Source organism: Temnothorax nylanderi, unplaced genomic scaffold (genome assembly GCF_030848795.1).
Source record: "Temnothorax nylanderi isolate EJ_2023f unplaced genomic scaffold, tnyl_v1.0 TNYL_tig0026_pilon, whole genome shotgun sequence".
Taxonomy (NCBI): Eukaryota; Metazoa; Arthropoda; class Insecta; order Hymenoptera; family Formicidae; genus Temnothorax; species Temnothorax nylanderi.
In genome coordinates, this window is record NW_027249088.1 from 1765671 (window position 1) to 1790192 (window position 24522).

At 39.9% G+C, this 24522-nt stretch overlaps 3 protein-coding genes across 6 annotated transcripts; 2 read left to right on the plus strand and 1 right to left on the minus strand.

Annotated features, from left to right (window-relative positions):
- Positions 1-642: 642 nt before the first annotated feature.
- Positions 643-8820, plus strand: LOC139770016 (alanine aminotransferase 1-like). Of its 4 annotated transcripts, XM_071701626.1 has the most exons (7): positions 643-726; positions 1760-1850; positions 2375-2864; positions 5042-5374; positions 6339-6783; positions 7830-8098; positions 8169-8820. In XM_071701626.1, exons 3-7 carry the CDS (start codon positions 2514-2516, stop codon positions 8445-8447), a joined length of 1677 nt encoding a protein of 558 aa, XP_071557727.1. In that variant the 5' UTR covers positions 643-726; positions 1760-1850; positions 2375-2513; the 3' UTR covers positions 8448-8820. The 4 variants fall into 4 exon arrangements, with proteins under 4 accessions (XP_071557727.1, XP_071557725.1, XP_071557728.1 ...); XM_071701624.1 differs by lacking the exons at positions 643-726; positions 1760-1850 and adding an exon at positions 1927-2170; XM_071701627.1 differs by lacking the exons at positions 643-726; positions 1760-1850 and adding an exon at positions 1927-2156.
- A 234-nt stretch (positions 8821-9054) lies between these two features.
- Positions 9055-14224, minus strand: LOC139770017 (cysteine sulfinic acid decarboxylase-like). Its single transcript, XM_071701628.1, has 5 exons — positions 13760-14224; positions 11651-12045; positions 10718-11181; positions 9796-10133; positions 9055-9514 (listed from the first exon to the last, which is right to left on the minus strand). The coding sequence occupies exons 1-5, from the start codon at positions 14042-14044 to the stop codon at positions 9341-9343; spliced, it is 1656 nt and encodes a 551-aa protein (XP_071557729.1). The 5' UTR covers positions 14045-14224; the 3' UTR covers positions 9055-9340.
- Positions 14225-17373: 3149 nt separating this feature from the next.
- Positions 17374-23444, plus strand: Mtrnapol (mitochondrial RNA polymerase). The gene is made up of 9 exons (XM_071701631.1): positions 17374-17909; positions 18300-18416; positions 18535-18737; positions 18906-19111; positions 19191-19576; positions 20051-22430; positions 22640-22811; positions 22897-23000; positions 23142-23444. Exons 1-9 carry the CDS (start codon positions 17777-17779, stop codon positions 23251-23253), a joined length of 3813 nt encoding a protein of 1270 aa, XP_071557732.1. The 5' UTR covers positions 17374-17776; the 3' UTR covers positions 23254-23444.
- Positions 23445-24522: the final 1078 nt, after the last annotated feature.

Genomic DNA, 24522 nt, shown 5'->3' on the forward strand with positions numbered 1-24522 from the left:
ATTTAATATTTCTGCACTCGAATATGTTTTGTATTTTTCCGTCGGTATCTTAAATCGTTGAAAAATGTCATTTTTCTTTGCGACATCTTTTTGATAATTAAAATGTTTTCGATGGCCGACATCGTTAATACAAAATGGGATAGCATTACAAGTGTTAAGAGATAAAGGAATGATTATAGAAAAAAATGCAAAAAAGTGCAGTTGGAAAATATATGTAGACTTCTTGTCTACGCATTTTCTGTCGCTATTTACATTTGTCATACTCTCTCGTTATACTGCATGCGTCTCTTATTTCTATAATCATTGGAAAAAATTGGATTTAACGTGCATTTAATTGGATATAGAAAATCACCAGATAAGAGAACAGCGCAAGATTGAGGGATAGAAGGAGTAGAAGGAAAACGCAAACTTGTGAATGGCAAGGTCCATTTTAAACGCGATCTTGCGTCCAAAATGAATTTAACAAATTATGATTTCAATGCCACTCTTCCACCCCTCGAATTCGCTTCAAGAGTCACCGATTCCGAGGGTGGTTATCGATTCCCGATTCGCGGAAGAAGCGAGAAATGTGCGCGCGCGCGCGCATGCGCGCTTCGCGGATTGCTCGCTCGTTCGCTCGCATCAAAGCTGATCTTCGGAGAGGCAATTTAGTACCGTCGCGAAAGTCATTTCACGCCACTGCGAAAACCGGCGTAATCTTCTGGCAATATTGATTTTGGACTTGCGGTAATTATCGCGAGAAATATGTTTGCGAAAACGTTTGCCGCGTGAAATGTTTTTCACAAAAATTTGTGTAGTGACACAGTTCCATTTGACCTTATATTATTTATCGAAGAAAAAACGAAAGTTGAAAGGTCCCAAGAAGATATCTCTCGCTACATTTAAACGGATAGAAATCTCTAATCTAGCCCACAAAATATGTATTACACTCTTGATTTGTTATAAACGTTCCTAAAATAAGCACACATATTTACGAAATAACAATCTTGTATGTTGCTGCGAAATTGCATTTTTTACCCGCAATTATCGCTCGCGTGAACGACCGAACGCAAATGATAGCAATGGAAGCGTATATTATAGTGTTAAATACAAATCGAACGTCATCGTAGATGTCATAAATGTGCGTACACATCACACGATAATAGACGATCGTAAAATTGATACTGCATTGTATAGGCTGCGTTCCAATATTCACTGTCAGTACTGAAAATCTATAGCGTACATACGTTACGTAAACTATAGATTTTCAGTATTTGCAGTGAATATCGGAACGCAGCCATAGGCAACTTTGACGATCGCGCGAACCTTCGTAAAACGATCGGTCTGCGGTTTGGCCACTTTATCAATTTTTTCGTTCCATGAATAACGTGCGAAAGACCACACTGTTTTGAATATATAAAATTATATATACTCTATTTTGATTTTACGTCGATTCGACATAGAATTGACTCTAATAAAACTCTTATAGAAATATTCGTAATTGCTTGATTAATATATAAAAACTATGTGCAAATCAAGGATTTTTGATGTCGAATCGAATCGAACCGAATCGAATCTCACCCAATTTGATTCGATTCTATTTGTATTCGAATAGTTCGCAGTGTTCGAGATCGCACATCTCTGATAAAAACAACTATGATGAGGTCGGAAATGGCAAAAGTGTTAACGCGCAGTATTCGACATCCGTCATTCATCGACGCGTCAACGTCAAATCGACGTTGATTCAACCAATCATTTCTGACTGGGATTTCTTTTGCAGGGACAGCGAGTCGCTCCAGCCGGCTTGTTTCGTATTCGCGCGGGTCGTCCTCCGTCGCCCGGATCATCAACGTCGACGTCGACGTTTCCAGGTGGCGTGGCACTTGGATCGAACTTCGTCACCGCCGTCAGCATCGCTGGCCCGACCCTCCTCCCCTTTCCCTCCACGTTCTTCACCACTTTCCTCCCCGCCGCCCCTCAACCGCACTCAGTCCGCGCTGTCCGCGGCGATCGCTCTGGGAGTCGACGACGTGGTGTTGCGTGCGTGCGTGCGTGCGATTTCCGCGTCGACGATTCTCGTTCGACTCTCCTCGATTCCGCCACTCGTCGTTTCGACGCGGAGTCGAGGAGCGGAAGGATCGGCCACGCGGAAAACGCGAACGGAAAGAGTGAAAGCTGTACGCGTTAACGAGTGAGGATGAAGTCCAATCGAGCCGCCTCATTGTCAGCCGAAGATTACGCGAAAGCGGAACGAGCGTATCACACCAATCGCGATCGTTCTGGATAGAACCCTTCCCAATATTCCGTCGGAACGGTCCCGTGATTGGTGATCCGCTCGTTCCGCGTAATCCAGCGTAATCCGCTCGATTGGACTTCATCTTGACACTCTTGACAGGCAAGAGAAAGAGAGAGAAAGTGACAGAGAGAAAGAGCGCGGCGCCGCGGATCCTCTTTCGCTGGTGGAAAAGAGAAAGAGAGAGGGAGAGGAACAGAAGGACGAGAAAGAGAACAGAGAACGAGGAGGGTAACTAAACATGTCGCACGCGTGTCTGCGGAACGCCGTGATCGCCGGCGGATGGCCGACGAAGACGATGACGGCGGCGGCGACGGCGAGACAGAGTGCCGGTAGCGGCGGCGGGGCGTTGATTGGACGAGGGGTAGGGATGGCGGACGTGCCGGTGTCCTCCATGCCGATGCTAGTTCAGCCACTCCTGCCGGTTATTCCGTGTCGCGACATGGCATCGAGCGCGGCGGCGGCCGCGGCGAGTTCGCGCGGCAAGGTCCTCACCCCGGACAACGTCTTCGAGAACCTGCGCAAGATGGAGTACGCGGTGCGCGGGCCGCTGCTCCTTAGGGCGCTGGAGATCGAGAAGGAGCTGAAAAAGGTAAGGATCAGGACAAGCCAAACCGGAGCCAGCGCGAGTCGTCCAAGGACGGCAAGGACGATACGCCTGCACTCCAGGGCTAGAGAGTGAAAATCCCCGCTGACCGCGAGTAAAAAAAAAAGGAGCGATTTTATAGCGGCAAATATATAACAGAGTGCATGGAACGCGGGCGCGCAGCGGTTTAGTTACATGAGTTACATCGAATGTAAACGGAATGAGCGTGAACGAAAGAAAGAGACGGATGGGAGAGGGATGGGCTCGGTGGCAGACGCGAGGTTGTCATGGTGAAACGCCAAGTATCAAAGGTGAAGGAGGGGGAGAAGAAGGAGGAGGAAGAGGAGGGAAATAATCGCTAATTGAAACTCTAACTTGAAGTGCGAATCGAGCTCGGATGAGCGGAGGATACGTTTTATTTCAAAATTGCGCTTTATTATTCTCCGCACGCGAGAGATAAAAGATAAGCGCGTTCCCGAGAAAGAAAACGTAAATAAAGCCGAAAGATAACGCTAGATATATTTGACGGGATTCTTGACATATTGAGCAAGAACTAACCGGAAATTAATGATTAATAAAAAAAGGCGATGTTAAAATTAGAGAGTCTGTTGTTCGAAATCTCAATCTTAAACCCACGCTTTTAAATGCGAAATCGTACTGTTAAAGCTGTGAAAAAATATTTCGGATGTTATTTATATTTTGTTAGAGATATACGGATTTAGGAGTTTAATGACTTGTCTATTCTAAAAATAAATGCCGTGTAATAAATTAGCAACATTAAAAGAATGTAAGAAATCAGTGAAATATGTAATAAGTAAATTAAAAAAAAAAAATAGTAGAACATAATAGAACGAAGTAACTTACATCTGATTGTAAGTATTCATCTAATTTATCTCTCGTACAAATAATTGAATTTAGACGATTACAGTAGAACGTCTAACTTGGTGGAAGCAATTTTAACTTAACGTGCGCAAACTTCTTATCTAACGCGTGAAGTATATGATAACGTATCGGTATATATGCATATTAGTTTGACGAATAATTGTAGTCAACATATTATTCCATGTAACATTACAATCGGTGATATGACGGTTTTCAGACTTTCGTGTCGCCGAACGTGAGAACATGAGAACGTAACGACGTTAATTGCCACGAGTGAACGGCTTTCCTTTTTATTTCGATGATATATATACGGACACATATGGCAGCCTCTTATCACGTTAACTAACTCGGGATACGGCTACGCCATTGCTAGCAGGAACGCACGTACTGTACCCATGGAAAACGAAATGCAGAAATCAATTAATAAAAAAGATACATCTACTGAAATCGAGAATGTCGAAGGCGAGAGGGATGGGATACACGCGCTTTTATCTCCCAGAATAACGTATCCTCGTAAACGACTTCCGCTTCTCGAATTTCTGGAACTGTTCTATGTCGTTTACGGATATACAGAGTGTATTCGAAATAAACACACTTCTTTGGAGACGTTTGCTTAAGACGCACGGTTCCGATTCCGTTGATTTTGGAGCATCCAGGTGACCCTATAAAGTCTCGGAAAGATTTCTTTTTATGTGCATTCACGTAAAAAGAAGATGCATTTTAAAAATAGGAATATCAATTTCTCACGAATGCGAACAGCCGGTTTGTTGGGAAAAAAAGAGACTCGTTTTATTCACCAATGCGATTATGCGATGAATAATATGCATATATATTACTATGCGTACGTGTTCTCGCGTTTCTCGCGTCGGTTTTACATACAATTGCGTAACGCTCGTCGGTGACGTAGTTTCATAGTGCAAAGTTTATTACCCAGTTTAAAAGGATGTAATTGTTTCCTCTAACAAAGACAGTCTCTATTTTTTGGTATATTACGCATACAAAAATATTTGGTATTTTTTTGTTAGAAATATTATTATTTTACTTAATTTATTAATGAATCAATATATATATTGAGGTATCAATTTTTCTCAGAAATAACAGCTGAAAAACATAAATAGTTATTTGAATTGTAAGCGATCGGAAATGAGAATCGCATTTTCGCTTCAAAGATTCGAATAAATAATAAAATTTCACCTTTTGTTTCAACAAAAATCCGATTTGTGTAGCTTATAGTCATTTGGAAATGTTTGAAAAGTAAATACGAGGATCGCGATTGAATTTGAGATCATTTCTCTTTGTAGGGTGTTAAAAAACCTTTTAAAGAGGTGATCAAAGCGAATGTGGGCGATGCCCATGCGATGGGCCAGCAACCCATTTCGTTCCTGCGGCAGGTGCTCACTCTAACGGTTTCGCCGGATCTGTTGAACGATCCAAGCTACCCGGAGGATGTGAAGGCTCGCGCCCAGATGTTCCTGGAAGGCTGCAAGGGCGGCAGCGTGGGCTCGTACTCGGAATCGGCCGGCATCGAGATTATTCGCAAAGATATTGCACGCTATATCCAGGAACGCGATGGCGGTATCCCCTGCGATTACCACAATATCATTCTCTCGAACGGCGCTTCCGACGGTATCAAGGTACGCAGACTCGAAGCATCTTTTTTTGTCTTTTCGTTATTCAAAATTGGAAGCAATTATTTGGAAACAATCTAATCATTTAGTAATATTCTGAAGAATAGATTGACAGATGTAAAAGTAAAAAATAATTTTAAGTAAAGAAAAAGTTGAAAAGTTTTGCAATCTTATTACTATTTTTTTTCTATGTAACATGTAACAAGAATAAAAAGTTATTTTATGAGAATACAGGGTGTTTCCTAATAAGTGGGAATTATTGCAGTGGTAGATTCAGGACACAAAAACAATGAAAAAAGTTCATCAACAAGTATTTTACCTTGTTTACGGGTTATAGTTTGTACTCCATGTTTGTACTACATGTTTGTACTCCAGTAATATGGAGCTGCTTAACGTTCTAGATGCTCGAAATGACCACATTCGGTTCGTATTTGTAAACAATATTCAATATCTTTGCAATATTTCCCGACCTTGTTGATTTCACACATTCTATTAATTGAGTTTACGCACTTCAGTTCGTTTTCTTGGTAGAAGCACTTAATAATTTATTCAATAGAATGTGTGAAATCAACAAGGTCGGGAAATATTTAGGAGATATTGAGTACTGTTTACAAATACAAACCATGACCATTTCGAGCACTTCCTATGAAGGTAAGCAGCTGTAAATTACTGGAGCACAGAAATATGGTTATAACTCGGAAACAAGGTTAAATAAGATAGGTATATGTTTATGTAAACTTTTTTAATTTTTTTTATGTCCTAAATTCACCACTGTAATACTTCCCACTTATTAGGAAACCCTGTATATTACATATCCATGTATTAGAGAGTTTTACATAATACGCGGTATATAAAATTAAAATTGGCAAATTTTAGTATTTTAGACAGACTAATGCGATACTAGCTATTAGTGCTATATTTTGTCTTTCTTTATCGCATCCTTGTCTGATTTCGAATTTTTCCTTTCCAGTCATTCCTGAAGCTATTCAACGAAAGGATCAATGGCAAGCCATCCGGCGTGCTGATCCCGATTCCGCAGTATCCTTTGTACTCAGCAACTCTGACGGAGTTTGGTCTCGCCCAGATTGGATACTATTTGGATGAGGACAACAAGTGGTCGCTGCAGATCAACGAGCTGGAACGAGCACTAAGAGAGATCAAGGATACGTGTAATCCTCGAGTGTTAGTAGTGATCAATCCTGGTAATCCGACTGGTCAAGTATTGACTCGTAAAAACATCGAAGACGTCATCCAGTTCGCTTATAAGAATCACCTGTTCTTGCTGGCCGACGAGGTCTATCAGGACAACATATACGACAAGGACAGTGCGTTCCATTCCGTCAAGAAAGTCATGACAGAGATGGGCGAGCCGTATTCGAAGATGGAACTCGCGTCGTTTATGTCAATCTCGAAAGGTGCGTGAGAAAAGATATGGAATCAGGAATATAATAACTCGTTAGGAGTCGCAAAAAGCAATTTATTTCAAATGTTACACTTTTTGGCAATTTATGGCCGGTATTCATATATAGTCAGATCTTATTTCAAGACCGTCTCAAGTATAATATCTTAAGATGCTAATACAGCTCTGTGATTGATTAATGACATCCTAAGATTGTACTGAAGATGGTTTTAAATATAATAACCGACTATAAATACCGGCATAAGGGACATTGAATGCTTACTTGTGGGCCAAAAATGCTTTTAACAAAAGAGTAAATAAAATTATAAAAAAGGTGCTTTCTGGGTTTTTTTGAGTCGTTGAATCTAAATTTGAGGTGAAAATTTAAAATGGAAAAATTTATAAAAATTCTTTTAAATTAAAATTTTTATGCAAACTGAGCGATATTTTAAATTATTTGGCCGTCAAAATATAAATCCATCATTTTAAATTATTAATAAATTTTAATTTAAAAAACGGAATCAGCGGCTTCAAAAACCCTTTAAAAAACTTTTTATGCAATTAAATCTTATTTTGAATTTTTTACTTATCATATTAAATTTGCCGTTTAAAATTGTTGAATTTTTATTTTGAATTTAAAATCAGCGGTTTCAAAAACTTTTTAATATACATTTTTATGCAAATCGAACAATTTTTTGCATTTTCAGTCCACCATATTAGATCCGCCAAATTTCGCAATTTTGATTTCAGATTTAAATTCAGCAATCCCAAAAACATATAGATATTGGGATTGCTGAATTCAAATCTATTCCAATTGCTCCGTTAAAAATATCTTTTCTTAAATGTGCGGATTTTTCCGTCATGAACAGTCCCGGCCAATTTTTTTTGTGGAGTTTCCGTCATTGACAGTCAAAGGGTTAAATTACATTCACGAGTTGAAATGTCGAACATCGATATTTGATTTGAGAAGACATTAAATCTTATCAAGTTATGAATTCATGAATAGATTTCTTTCTCGGGAAATTCGGGGAACATTTCGTGCTAACATATTTTTATTTTTAGGGTATATGGGCGAGTGCGGAATCCGCGGCGGTTACGGCGAGATCATCAACATGGATCCGGAAGTGATGAAGTTGCTGTTGAAGTCGATCTCCGCGATGCTGTGTCCTACCGTGCTCGGTCAGGTCGTAATGGGCGTTGTGACGAATCCTCCGCGACCGAATGAGCCATCGTATGAGCAATTCCAGAAGGAGAAGAAGGAAACGCTGCGCTCCTTGGCAGAGAGATCGCAGCTCGTCGTCGATACACTCAATAGTATTCCAGGATATAAGGTGACTGTCCTTTCATGAGAACAAAAGCTGCGTACGATCATTTCTACACGGTCTTTGCCTTTTTTTTCAGGCAAATCCGCCGATGGGTGCGATGTACGTGTTCCCGCGCTTCGAGCTGCCGCCGAAGGCGATTGAGGCGGCGCGAGCGAAGAAGCAGGAACCAGACGTCTTTTATGCGTTCCAACTGTTAGAGAACACTGGGATCTGCGTGATCCCAGGTTCGGGCTTCGGCCAGCTACCTGGCACACACCATTTCCGGACCACGATACTGCCGCAAAAGGAAAAAATCAAAACAATGCTCGAAGCACTGAAGCAATTCCACATCAAATTCCTTAAGGAATATAGTTAAATAATACATTTCCAGTTGGAAAAATTGAGATTATATAGAATAGAAATAGGAATTAATAACGAATGATCGCCTGTGCATATTGTGAGGCTGTGCATATCTGCGTGAGGACTGATTGCCAGTCCAAACGCATCGCAAACGTAAATTATTTTTATTACGATTAATAACTCATTACTGAGAGACCAGTTATCGCATACGACGTTGTTATTGAGTTGTGTAGAAATCGTCAAAAAACTTTACATTTGTTGTATGTAAATGTAAATGTAAAAAATCATTGCTGAAGAATATTTGTAAATATCTGGTAATTATCGTTATGCCAACAATCGATATTATGTAATAGTCAACAAGAAAAAAGATTGAATATTGTTGCAGTCAGGCTGCCGTTTTTTTTCTCACGCAATTCCTTGTTCTTTCCCAACTCAATTTCCGAAAACTTATAATTTCTTCTCTAAAGTACTTTATCATTTGCAACTCTACAACACATGTACAGAATGAAATTTTGTTGTGCGTATAATATCTTCTGTCTTTCACTCGCTTCCTCTAATTGTAAGTTCTAAATTGATTACTGTTAATTCGCAGAGGTATATGAAAGAGTTTTGAAGAGGAGGAAAATAAAGCACTAATTTTACCTTCATGTAAAAGGAATTAGTGTAAGAGATAGTTGCACTTGGTAAATCAACGTGACCGTTGAAAGAAAACGATCACTGACGTCTCTCTTTTTCCTACTCAATTTTAATTTATGCGCAACGCATTCAATTTTAATTATATATTATAGTCTTCAGTGATCGTTTTCTTTCAACGGTCACGTTGATTTACCAAGTGCAACTATCTCTTACACTAATAATAATACATACACATTCTACATCGCTATGTACAATATTTGCTATTTAAACTAATCAAAGATCCGCAGCGAGCCTTTCTATCTCGTCGACGAAGAACTTTATGTCGGCCTCAGTTAGCCCCGAGTTCTGCAGCACCATTCTGAAGAAGTTCGGCATATCTCTCAACGTTTGATACGTAATCAGCATCGTTCCGGCTCGCACCATGCGTTCCTTGATCATCGGCGCGATCTGCAACGAAATTTCGTGAAAATAAAATTAAGATACACGGAAACTAGCAAGATAGAACGAAATAAATTATAAATTCGAAATGCGAGAGCTAAAAAAATAACACAATTGGAAATGAATACTTCAATCAACAATGTGGAAAATCAGAACGTTTAGATTCATTATCTCGTCATTCCAAATAGAACTTAACAAAATAATTCGCTTAATTTTTCTAATTCATCGCTTTACATTTAAGCATCGTTACAAAAACGCGTTCAGATCAAGTAGATTCGAGTGCTGTGCACCTTGTGGAGTGCCTGATCGAGTTCCTGGTCGACCAGGTGCCTCTTTGACGGCGGAACGTAGCGGAAGCAAACGTTTGTGCACTCCGGCTCGACGAGCAGGCGCCAGCCGTCGCGCGTCCTGATGAGATCGGCAAAGTGGCGCGAGAGCGCGAACACGCGGTCCACGTGGGCCTCGAGGCCGCGTGTGCCCTTCGCCTTCCACATGTACCAGAACTTGACAACGTCAGCGCGACGGCCGCACTGCACGTGCCGGTCACCGCAGTCGAACGACGCGTCGTAGAACTTGTCGTTCTGGAAAAGGTAGCTCGCTCCGCAACCGTGCGCCGCTTGCAACAAACCTAAGGGTGAAACTCCGTTATACGAGATATCACTCTTACGCAATATCATAATTTAAATTATATAAAAAAAGATATCCTGAGATAAACAGTTTTTTTTGCTATTTTAATTATATTTCTCTTCGATTACGCTTAAAAGTAATTGACAAAAAAATTATGATTTAATAATGAATAATAAAATTGTATCAAATGCTTAATTAATTAATATTAAATTAATTAATTAATATTAAAAAATTGACATATATATTATAGAGGAAAGTCCCCTATTATGAGATAGGATCCTAATATGAGATGGCGGAGTTTTTTCATGGTGGGATCAACAGATGGGGCCTATATAGGGCCTTTTAGCTTAACATATCTCATATTAGGATCCTGTCTCATAATAGGGGACTTTCCTCTATATTAAATATTTTAACTCTGTAAGATATAAGATTGTTGTAATGTTAAGAGATAGATATCTCTTAGCACAAATTGAAACAAGTACAAAAAAGAATTATCTTCTCTATTAAATAAAATAAATAAAAGTGAAGAGATACAAGTATATATACAAAAAATAATAAAAAAAAGTATAAGGGTAAATAGGAGACCTTCGTGACGGAGCAGCAGGGTGGAACACTGCTGCGGCGCGGCGAGCAGCTTGTGAGGGTTCCAGGTGACGGAATCGGCGAGCTGGACGCCATCCAGGAGGTCGCGGTACGTCCCGGAAACGAGTGCACCGCCGCCCCACGCGGCATCCACATGGAACCACAGTCCGTGCTTCTTGCAGACCTCCGCGATCTCCCTGAGGGGATCAAACGCGCCTATCACGGTGGTACCAGCGGTGGCGGACACCATGAGGGGCACGGCGTCCTCCTCGACGGCTCGGGCGATCTGCGCCTCCAGGTCGGAGACCACCATCTTGCCGCAGGAGTCGACTTTGACCAGGTACACGTTGTCATAGCCGATGCCCAACAACGCGGCGAGCTTCTTCACGGAGTAGTGCGCGTCCTCCGACGTGAACACCACCAGCCGCGGCATCTGCGATAATCCGGATTGCTTCAGGTTCGGGTATCTGAAATTAATGACGACCCACTTTATTCGCGTTTAGTCTTGACGATGACAAGCGACAATGATAATAATTTAAATGAAGGAAAAAACTATATACTATTAAATTCGTAGTGTCAAATTATACTCAATTTGGGTCATTTTTAACTATTCCTACATATAGGTCGCCACTGCTTTTACTCAATAGGTATAATATATGTCGTTAATTTAATTAACCAATGAAGTGTTAAAATAATTAATACTGTTTTGAGTTAAAATAATAAATTTCGACGCACATGCATGGTAGTTAAAAATAACCAAATGTTATTTAACTCAAGGTATTAATTTAAATTTCGTTCAATATTTAAGTGTATATATAACAAAGATATATATATATATATATATATTAAAAAGATATAATATATATAAAAAATATATAATAAGATATAATAGATTTCCTAGTAATATACCTTGAAAAGTAACCGGTAAATAATCACCTATGGTGACGCGCCAGGTTGATGGCGTATCCGTTCGCCATGGAGCCGCCGGGACAGAAGAGGCCCTCGCCGCTGTGCCAGCCGATGACGGCGCGCATCTCCCGCAGCACGTCCTCCTCCATCAGGGAGAACACCGGGGATACCTCGTAGGTATAAACGGACGGATTGAGTGCGTCGGTCAACCACTGACCCAGCAGCCCGTACGGGTCCAGACTCGAGAACAGCTGGTTGACGAAGTGCGGGTGGCCCGTCTTCACGCTGTACTTGATGATGTCGCGCGTCAGCGTCAACAGCTCCTCGTGGCTGACACCCTCGGCTGTCAACGAGAGATCGACTACGGAGCGCAGGTCGCGAGGATCCACCCATTCGACCACACGATCCTCTCCGGAGGTGGACTGTACACACACATACAAAGAATAATATATAACATACGGATAAAAAATATGTTAAACAATAATAAGTGGGACAGGATTGATATATGGATACACAATCAATTAGAGAAAATGCCATTTACGGTCCGGGCTGGATTTTCAAAAATAATCGCTCTTTGTCTCTCAATTCTTGTGGACGGATGTAAATATTGTAAATCGACATGATTTTCTTTTCACGCAAACTATCCTGCTGTTTGTTATAACTATTAACTCTGATGAGTCTGATGACTCTTTTAGCGATAAAAAAACAATAAAAAATTTCCAAGATCATCCTTAATTTCAAGAGTTTAAATATTATGAAGGATAGTGCAGTTTCGCAATGTATTTACCGACGAGTTCTTAGCGCAATTCGGATTTAACTTTCGAAAATGTTGAAATATAGCTTTTGAATTATATTAAAGATCGAAACACGACGCCGCTTTCCGCGAAATGGATAGTGAAATCTTGTTCATCGTTTAATCTTAGGTGAGTTTTACTGTAATAGTACTTTAGTCTGATGTTTAATCACGTTAAATGTCTAAAAAATTATAATAACAACGAAAATACAAGAAATTTAACAGAATTTCCGTTAAGGAAAAGTGATCGTGAATTCCTCGAGGAATTAATAAACGAATTCGCAGAATACGCTGGATTTCTCGAGGAACGCTAGACAATGCGTTCTCGCTAAGGATTGCGTTTTTTCTCACGTGTCCCTGGTCGACTTTATATGTGATTTGCGTCTGATTTGCCAAGGAGCACGGCATGATAATGAGATCAATACTGGCGATTTAATTGCCGCCAAGTCATTCGTTGTTACTGCAATTTGCTACTAATACCGCTATTATACTCGCTAAACGATGTAAATTCCGTCGTATTTGTGATGAATGGAATGGCATTAGCATAAAAATGCAACGTTAATCGCGCGTCAATCATGTGACATCCGTATTGGCTATATTAAGGATCTGTACTGGCTATTAACGCATTTATGGTCGTTAGAAGCAAAAATCTGGTATCCAGAAAGTATATTTTTCCAGAGATTCTCACTTCTCTCTTGCAACATTGCGAAATCGCGCATTCGTGATACCGCTTTTGATATCACTGCAATAGTATAATGATAACACGTGATAGCATCAATCCAAGTGATAGCGTTCTCTATAGAGACAGATATGTAAATTCAAGTAGGCAGAATAGAAGGGAATAATATTATTATTAGATGCGGAGCAGATGTGCATATAAATTAAATTTTATAGAATAAATCTTTATAGGAAAAAATTATATATAGAATAAAAAATATATATACTTATGTAGTTAATACAACAATATAAACATAGATATTTTCTACATATACATATATACCTTATATATTTAATATAAATTAAAAATTTGACGATATAAATTAATGTAAGTTAATTATATATAAATATAATATAAATTAATATATATAAATTAGCAAATTATTATAGCAAAAACGTAGAACAAAGTAATATTTTATTTTATACCAGTGTTAAGTCTTTGTCTTTCTTTTTTAATTTTTGTATTATCTATTTAACAAACTTGCGCATAAGTCCTATTCGGAATTCCAACATCCTACATATTTACAAAATTAATATAAAATTAATATTGTCCCATTCAATTAGGATTATTGTGCTTAAATAAAAGAAATAAATAAATATATCCTTTTTCTAAGTTTCGGGCTTACCTGGAACACCGCACGCTGCAACACGAGCTCGAAGAAGTCCCTGAAGAGCTTCTCATGAGCGTCCCGACGCGGCATGCTGCGGAAGTCCCGTTTCTCGGCTCCCCTTCGTTCCTCAGTGCCGTTAGCGAGAGCCGGGAGAGCCGGGGTTGACGAGGAGTCCGGTGGGTCCACCTGCGGACGTTCCCCGGACATCTTCCGCCGGGATCCCGCGGGTGGACCACCGGCCCTCCCGAGTTTCGTCCGCGCCAACGTAGGGTCGTTGGAGATATCCTCGTTGACGGGCATGATTGTCAAGCTCGGCCCGACTTGGTCTGGACCCGCGGCGACGAGGACGGTATCCTTTATACGTATTAACGTCGACTGCGTCAACCAAGGACGTCTCCCTCCAGTGCCCTCCGGCTCTTTCCCGCGAAGCGTTTCCGCTAATCGCTTGCGTTTTCCCCGTGCTCGTTCATCGTCGCGCTCTCGCGGGCGAGCGCTTCATTCCGATCGAGTTCAGAGAATCTGGGAGTCTGGAAATCCCCGGAAGAAAGTTGCCGGGTGCAGCGGCGATTCCCTCTCGTCGGAAATTACGTCAGAATTACAATTCGTATATCGAGAGCGCCGATGAAAGCTGCGGTCCACTTGACGCTACAAATGCTTTGGAGCGTTCTTCTTCTCCTTCTTTCTTCATTGAAAGAAAAGAGAAGAGGATTGCTTCGAAGCATTTGTAGCGTCAAGTGGACCGCAGCCGAAGATAATCGCCGAGCCGGATGATTCATCCGGGAAATCTCCCGCCGGGTCATCCGAGGATTTAATAAATGTCACGTCAAAAATATCCATATTAATGAAGAATTTATATTTATATGTAACGAGTCCGGGCAATTAACGGGGTTAATTAATATTAAACATTCATCATTTATATGCGTCAATGAGAGGTCGTGCAATAATATCGCGATCTCTCGTGACAGTCGTGACCGTGACGGGAGAAAAGTGGAATCGCGAGCAGCAGCCTTCGAGTCGCGTTAAACGCCCGCGCCGTTGCAAAATAACAATAGCTCGCGTTCGCGTTCTCCGAACCCCGTTCTCGTTCGCACGTACGCACGGAGCCAAGGACGCGCGAGGTTCACAATTATTGGTAAAACTCGTAAAAGAGTCGCGATTGCTTTATCAAGATACCGAGAGATGCTCGCGAACACAATTAGACGGCGACTTTTCCTTCACATGTGACGAAGAAGGATAAGGGTAGAAGGAAAGTCTACCATTTTCCTTTCGGGTTTCCAATCGGTGATTCATCCTCTGACGTCACTTTCAAATCTGCAATAGTGTGATTGTCGCTTCTATAATGTCAAAGTATGCTATACTTTGCAGATGCCTCCTTACAGGATGCATGGCCCCGATTCGATTCGTTAACATCGCATATTTATATAAGTATGTATGTATTTATTTTGTGTCGGCAAACATTGTTTCGCTCGTACTGTAAAAAAAAGCCACGTCCTTGCATACAAACGTTAATTACGTTGCAATCTTTTAAAGAAACGAAAATTTTTAACGTCGCTGTAATTCCGTAAGCAATATTGTGTGCCATAATCGGTTTTTTGCTGCGTTAAATTATTACTGCTTATTAGTTTCTTATTATGTTTGCAAGCTGTAGACGGGACAAAAGTTTAACACGACACTTATTTCATATGTCAAGTCCGCTAACTTCTGCCTGCCTGTCGAATTCTTTCTTAATAATTTTTTTATAAATGAAAAGTGTGTTCACAGTTACGCAAGTATCGATACGTTTGTATGTTAGATTTTAAGATCTTTTGATATTATTTTTATAATTTTATCGATCTTTCTTGAGCACATATAACTCTAGAGATTGTATATACTCAAAATTAATTACTTTGATATTTCCCTTATTAAAAAATATCTTTTTAAATTAAAGTTTTAAAAATTTAAATATATTTTTGACATTAATTTTCAATCTTATGAGATTCCGGATTGTTCGAATATTATCTAAAATGTAATGTTGATAGAAAGGCAACAAATTCTTGCCGTTAATTTGATAAACGTTTCTAGTTCCGAGTTAGAAATTCACGACAATTCTATAGAAAACAAAGCTTGGTTCGCTTTAGTTCCGCTTTATCGTAGAAAGAGAAAAAAAATCAGAAAAAAAGTTACCACGGAGATCAATGTATCCGCGGCTACGTTGATAAATAGATATAGAAAACCGTCGCGTTGCGTCGCGCGTCGTCCGTAAAATTAGATCACGTTTTTACGGATGATAAAAACCGCGCCGAACGTGTGTGTGTGTGTGCGTGCGTGCGTGCGTGCGCGCGCGCGCGCGTATCACCGTTAACGTGAAGGGGGAAGGGAGGAAAAATCAAATTTTTATCATTCAGAGCTGGGCGTTTACGGGTAAAATATAATCTACATCGATATGTAGATAAATTATGTTTAACATGTCATGTAAACAATGAGTAATCTTATATGGATCATCGCCGAATATTCATATATTTTGTCAGAAAAATCAGAAATTAATGTTTTCTTTGCAATTTTATTTTTAGTTACTATATTTTATATTGAATTTGGACACAATTTTTTATACGAAAAATTATCAATGGTTTTGAAGATACGTGTGGAAGAAAACCAAGCAGTCTTTCTTTTGAAAAAAAAAAAAAAAAATTAAATGTGGTCAGCTGGACTCGAACCCGAGTCCTCACGGTTACGAATCTAGCACTTATGCGACTTTTTTTTTTAATCCGTTTATTGCACACCATATAAACTGTCGGGATTACATATATTTCCAATAAACAAGAAAATTCTTATGAACTAGGGTACAATCAGTCTGGCCCAGCTTGGGCTCTCGCAGTCGAATACATATTAGTCTTTGGTAATAGAAAATGAACGGTATCTTATTGTGTTGCACTTAAGTCTAGTGTGTTCCGTGACTCAATTAAAAGTTTGCTAGAAAAAGGTGAGTAAAAAAACTAGCTATTTTATTTTAGGTTTTGTGGGTTATGTACAAAAATAAACTATCACACAATAAAACAAAACATAAATTAGAGACTCTAAATTCTGATACAAATCAAATGAAATGCTTAGAACTCGCTACTTATCGAGTACTACTCCTAGGATCGCCACCAATACTTTTCTCTATTTTTAACCAGGTACATGTCGGAGGTATCTTTATCGGGTAAGTCTATATTATATCTATATCATATTATAACTCCCTGTATAACAAGCTATATATAGGGCCGGTTTCACCATCTCCGATTAACTGTAACCTTCGATTAAACTCACTCTTCGTCTCTTTCTAAGGGGGACAGTTAGAAAGAGATGAAGAGTGAGTTTAATCGAAGGTTACAGTTAATCGACGTTGGTGAAACTGGCCCATATAGGCCCATAGGGCCGGTTTCACCATCTCCGATTAACTGTAACCTTCGATTAAACTCACTCTTCGTCTCTTTCTAGGGGGACAGTTAGAAAGAGATGAAGAGTGAGTTTAATCGAAGGTTACAGTTAATCGACGTTGGTGAAACTGGCCCATATAGGGCCGATATCACAGTCTCCGATTAACGTGATTCTCCGATTAAACTCACTCTTCGTCTCTTTCTAGGGGGACAGTTAGAAAGAGATGGAGAGTGAGTTTAATCGGAGAATCACGTTAATCGGAGACTGTGATATCGGCCCATATTCCGACGCATCTTTCGTTTGAGTGGCATTTTTCGTCACCAATTGGCTAATTTCACATGGACTCTTATTCTGATTGGTTAATGCGCGTCTTTTGCACTCCCTGCGCTATCTGCATTGAAACGAGATAGATATGCGTTGGTTCGGTATGAGAACGAGCGAGAGAGAACGCAGAAGTGCAAAAAGTGTGAGTAAGATGATCGTCCTGCTCCGTCGCTCCGTCCTCTTCTGCTATGTACTGACCTCGTGTTATTATGGTGGTTCGCGCGATGAGGTTAGCGCAATTAGCGCGTCTCGCCGATATTAACGTTGACGTCCTCGACAATTAATGACTCGCGTCGCGCGGCCATCGTAAGGATGTTCAACTTCCTGAAGACGCGGGCCGCCTCGATGCAGAATGCGCGTATTATGTCAACACGCTCAGCCGTCCAAACCTACCGAGCGCAACCATGCTCGTTCTGCAATTTCCATCATCTGACCCCGCCTCGCGGTACGTGTCCGAGACGATCTTTAATTACGAATAATTGCGAGTAACATATTGTCATTTTGCGAGCTCGGTCCTTTCTTACCTCGTTACAGCTCTTACCTTTTCGCAACTTTTCTTTTTTCTTATATCGGTCGTAAGGAAAGATTTGTACACTTTATCGTGTATTCCACTCTGACTTTTTTACATATTAATTGGTATAACGTGACAATGTCATAAATTAACAAGAGTTTTAATCAATTTTTCTTGGCTAGATGTTTATGTATATATATATATTTATAGCTCAAAATATTTCAGACATAAATAGACCTTGTCATAAAGATTGAATGGGATACTGAGGGATTGTATCTGCTCTTCTACCTGAACTTTGTAATAATTTATTTTGTATACTTTCAGCAATGAGATGTACGGTGATACGCTGTTATGCAACAACTGATACAGTAGAACTGCAAGCCACCTTGCAAAAGAAGAAAGTTAAACGTCGCTCGAAGAAATACGCAGAATTATTGGAAGGTATGCCAGTGTAGAGAACAAAGTACACAAAAAGTAACATGTATCTATTTAATAATGAAGAAGTGAGCAATTAATAAATAATAAGTAACTGATCATCTTTTATCGTTACTGATACTAGTCACTGATCAGACAACTAGCAACAGAAAAGCAGCGATTCGCAAATTGAGCTCTGCTCAGGTGTCTCTCTTGGTTGGTCAGCCTAATATTACGTTAGACAAGCTGCACAAGATTTCTAATTTTCATCTTAAGAAGGAGACGATTACGACACGAACAAAGGATAACAATGAAAAGACTGGGCTTGAGAAGGATTTGACTTATATGGTAAATATATCAGTTTTACGATGATGTACCTCTAAGAACAAAATTGGAATTAAATTATGTAAGAATTATTTCTGAGTAGAGATATATTCAGATATATTAATATCGGAGAATAAAATTTAAATATCATGATGGTCGAATCACCTGCAGAAATTGATGTATCAATTTTAGGACGGCAAGGTAGGCAATACAGATTGCGCCATACTTAAGGAATCTGAGCAATTAGACGAGCAATTAGACGCATCTGCAGTCGTAGAGAATTTGAAAGAATCTGGAACAAATGATCACACTATGTTAATTAAGGATTCTTCCTTCCTGAATATGCTGCAGCAAGATGACAAAAATGAGGCCAAAGATACAAATCAGGATGGCATGCTGTAAGTACGATTATAATTGGAATAATCTGTAGGAGAGAGATTCTTTATCTTATATCACGTGCACAATTCGTTTTTTCAGTATGCAGACACCGAAATACAACGTGACTTCAAATTCATATGCTACAATTCCCTTTACGAATGAGGCAGATCAATCCGAGAAGCGTCTTTCCGATCACAATCTGATTTCTCAATTATTAGCGCATATGGACGTTTATGTACAAATCAACATGCCGCATAAGGCCTTCAAGTTACTGATGTTGAACAAAAGCCATCTCAAGCACAGCAAAGTCTTTGCTGCCGCTCTGTATAATGTGCTTCTGAATACCCATGTCTCTAATGCGCATGTGGAAAAGGCATTCGAGATCTACAGAATAATGAAGGTGGATTCTGTCAAGCCAAACTACCAAACGTACGCTTTCATGTTCGAGATAATCGGAAGAATAAGAAACCAAGAGAAACGAGCAGGTAAATGGGGATTATCAATATGGCTTTAAAAAATAATATACACATAGGGCGAGAAAAAAGTAGCAAGTCTCAAATTTAAAAAAATGTTAGGACTTGCAAATATATAAAAAACTAAGCATTTTTTTTAAAGAAACTGTTTAGGTAAAAATTTCTAAGAAGGAAATATGATGCACGCAATGCATTTTTTACATAGTCGGATTTTTTATGAAGTTAACATCATTGATAATGTTTTTCAATAAATTCAGAATATCTTTCTTAAATAATTTGTGATTTTTCTTATTCTATATATAATGATATATTTGATATATAATGATATATTGTAATATTTCTAAATTCTATGTCACATGTGCAGAGATCGTATAGATAATGAAAGATCTTGATAAGAAGATTTAAAGCATAGATATTTTTTTGGATCTTACAATAATTTTATAATTGTTACAATTTGAGTTGATTGTTACAATCTTCTCCTTACAGAGAGTGCAGCAGAAGTGATGGCAGACATGAGCCGCGATGGCGTCTCTTTTGATGAAGTAATGAACGTGCAAATGAACGCGACGCAACGTAATACTGTTCTTCAGTGTATTAGATTATTAGATTCGCAGTACCGTATACAGCACGAAGACATAGACACCGCGTACAGCTGCAATCTACTGAAAAATCTGACGATGAACAATGATTATCGGAGCCCGGCGAAGGGAGTAGTGACCATGAACGAACTGCGGGAAATGATGCGTACGCAGATTGACTTAGAGAATCAGTGTAAGGTGGCGGTAAAGAGTGTCGCATTGTTCACTGGAAATCCTAATGTTAGACAGCAAGCTATCAAACGGATCACGGAATGGGAGGAAACTTGGAAGTCGACTGTAACCGAGGCTTTCGAAAGAAACTTGACTTATCTGAAGCAGAAGGAGACAAAGATGAAGACCGATCTAAAGATTTTGTATCCATTTCTACAAGTGTTACCCAAGGAGGAGTATGTCAATGCGATTTTGAGCGAAATCGACCATTTGACCAAATTCTCCGAGGGGTACAGCTGTACCATGACGTATCTTTACCTAACGCTGGGAATGCATATTTACAAGAGGTACGAGTTTCACCGAAAGATGAAGGGTGGTATCGTAGAGAATTCCATTCAAACCTATAAGAAATATTTGGAGTGGTACATGCAGGAGGATCCCGTTGAAAGGAGCAGCAACGGGCGTATCAAGTGGCAACAACTCGTCCAGGAGGCCAAAAAGTCTGGTATTTGTTGCGAAATGACAGTGCCAGAGTGGTCTCATAACACTATGATAAACGTTGGCAAGTTTTTATACAATATCATCGTGAACGATGTGAAGATACCACACGTGTCTAAGCCTGGCGCGCCCGAACGACAGATACCCGCGTTCTACCTGCTTTTCAGGCTCCATTCCAACAAGTTCTTGATGGAGGAAATTAAGCCTCACCCTTACTTACACAGGTTCTACAAAGACTCGCATCCGGAGATTCTGTCCTTCGACACAATTTCCTTGCCGACATGCTCTCTGCCGCGTCCTTGGGTCGACGTAAACACCGGTGGTTATCTGCTCTCCAAGGTGCCGTTTGTTCGCGATCCCTATATGAAACCGTCGCGCCTTTTGAGAAGCACGTCGACGAAGCAGCTTTATCCAGCGTTCGACTGCTTGAATCAACTCGGTTCGATCCCGTGGAGGATCAATGTGCCCGTATTGGATATCTTGATTCAGATTTTCAGAGAGGGTGGCTCGAAGAAGTTGAATGTACCTCAACCCTCCACGGTAGTCCCACCTTCATCGGAGGTGATCGCGAACGAAACAGAGAAGAATGCTAGAGAGATCGCAAAGCTGCTGCTTCAACTCAAGCGCACGAGAAATGAAATGCACGCGCTATGGTGTGACTGCCTCTACAAATTGTCTATCGCCGATCACTTTAGGGACAAGGTATTCTGGATGCCGCATAATCTGGACTTTAGGGGTAGGGCATATCCGGTGCCACCTCATCTGACCCATCTCAGTTCGGACCTAGGTCGCTCGATCCTCATGTTCGCCCAGGGTAAGCCCTTGGGCCCTAAGGGTCTGGACTGGTTAAAGATACACGCGATAAACATGACTGGTTTGAAGAAGAGGGAGCCGATGCACAAACGGCTAGAGTTCGCGAATGAGATACTGGACCTGATCGTGGACAGTGCGAGGAAACCCCTGACGGGAGAAATGTGGTGGACCAAGGCCGACGAACCGTGGCAGACTCTGGCGGCGTGCAAAGAGATAGATAACGCTCTGCAATCCCCGAACGTGGAGGAGTATGTCTGCCGGCTTCCCGTTCACCAAGACGGTAGCTGCAACGGTTTGCAGCATTATGCCGCGCTCGGGAGAGATGAGATAGGAGCGAAGAGCGTGAACTTGTATCCTTCGGACAGGCCGCAGGACGTGTACAGTGTCGTCGCTGGTATGGTCGATGAGTACAGGAAGATCGACGCGGACGCCGGCAACGAAATAGCGAAGGCTCTGGAAGGATACGTCAGTAGGAAGGTCATGAAACAGACTGTGATGACCACGGTGTACGGCGTGACGAAGTTCGGCGCTAGACTACAGATCGCCAGACAGCTCAGCGATTTGAAAGATTTTGATCAGAAGTACGTTTGGAGCGGCAGCATGTACCTGGTTGAAAAGACGTTTATGTCCCTCCAGAGCATGTTTGAGAGCGCGAAGGAAATACAGAATTGGTTTACGGATTGCGCTCGCGTTGTCACGATCAGGTGCAACCAATACATGCAGTGGGTGACGCCATTAGGCCTTCCGGTTATACAGCCCTATTCCAAGCACAATAAGGCAATCAATCCGAAAGTCAAGGTTTTCAGGTGAGCACACTAACGCTCGTGTTTACACGCTTCGTTATATTTTCATATTTCTCATTGTTCCTTCTATATGCTCAAATTTGGAAAACGCAAGAATTCTTGTTTCTAAATATCAGCTAATTCTTGGACCTTTTCGGAACTATCTCTTGTATTTACTTTTATATCATATCTTTTTTTAAATAAAATTTATGCGATACAAATACCATTTACAGGAAGTTGGACACTGTGAAGCAAAAGAATGCCTTTGCGCCGAATTTTATTCACTCGTTGGACTCCTGCCACATGATGTTAACGAGCTTGTACTCCGAACAGGCGGGGATCACGTTTATGTCAGTGCACGATTGTTTCTGGACGCATCCGTGCACGGTGGATATTATGAACAGAGTAAGAATTTATCGTGGAGATACATATATACTGCTGTAAATATTTCCGGATGAAACCTCAACGCGCAATGTCTCTTGCTTTTCAGATCTGCCGGGAGCAATTTATCGCGCTCCACAGCGAACCCATTCTCGAAGATTTGTCCGAGTTCTTCTGTAAGAAATACGTAAAGCACTTCACGAGCGATGGGCGGTAAGTTCGTTGCGTATCTTTTAAACCTTTAAATATTGAAAAATTCATTGGTTGGAAATCCAAAACCGCGAATTGCAAAACAAGAAGCAAGGTGAGATGTGGTTGATGCGTCTTGTTAAGATCGTTTAATTGAAATTTTAGGCCTCTGAAGCTGAGGAACAATGATGTCTCGTTAGAGGTCTTCAAGAAAGTGCCACAGAAGGGTAACTTCGATATCAACACAATCCTATCGTCTCAATATTTCTTTAGTTGAAACGTAGCTGTATTTATTGCAAGAAAATGTACCATACGTAAATGTGTAAACTACTGTAAAGTTTTAACATATGAATTGGCTCTGATGTGCGTTGCATAAACAGCCAGACATAATGTTAAGATATGTAAAATAACTCCTAGGACAATATGTAAATAGTTCGTTAGGACAATACATTTTTAAAACTTCAAAAATGCTTTATATATACAAAACACCTCTACTTCGCACGTTTTATGCTCGATTCAAAATGAGATAAAAAAAAGGTTTGATAACTGTTGATTGGTATTAAAAATCTGATTTTATATTCAATTTTTATTTAAATGCAGTTGTATTTGTAGCAAAATGGGAACGTATTGCTTTCATCTGATAATGCACAATTTAATTTTATTTAACCTGGTACTAGTATTAAGGAAAAGGTATATGTATATAAGCAATATTTTTAAAGGTCGTCCTGCTTGTACCGAATGTCATTGCGATTAAATGCATTTTGGACTTTGCATTTTCTTAGTTATAAATTAAATATTGGTTCTCATCTTAAGTTTTAACTAACATCCGTTAGAAACAGGTCAACCTGTAGAGGCCCTCCACTACCCCCGTCAATTCCGATCGACGGTCCTCTTTTCTTTAGAATATGTATGTTTTTTACAATTTTATCATTTAGGTATTTCATTTTCTTTACAATTTATTTTACAATATGTACATACAACATTATAAAAGAGTTACACATTACAAAATTGAAAATATAATATACAATATACAATAATATACAACAAAATTTCATACAATATTTCTTTTTATAACATAAAATTATACATGTAACATTCGGTACAATAAAACGAAATTCTCACAATGTAAAACATGTGACTATTGTAATATTTCTCATTATTGAAGAACTAGTCCAAAGTTTATTTTACTTAAGGTAGTTGTCTCGTCAGGGCATATATTAGATAAAGTTTTCGTTTTCGGATTTTATATCAAATTATATGATCAGCTTTGCAGTCGATTTTTTCTGTGGCTCCTTACCGACTATTTACTCTAGAAAATCGATCTCGAAAATCACAAATTTTGCATTACTTCATAAAGACGGCCAGAAAAAGAAGGCTCTATCACGGTTTCAATCACATATTTTCGCATTTTTCGATTAGATGAAGTGAGAAAAAACATTGCTTTTTGTACATTAGATTTCGAAGAATCCGATGCAACCATAAAATATATAGTTTACCGGAGATTTCGCTGCTAATTTTTTAGTTTATTTTAGTGAAAATGCGGTAA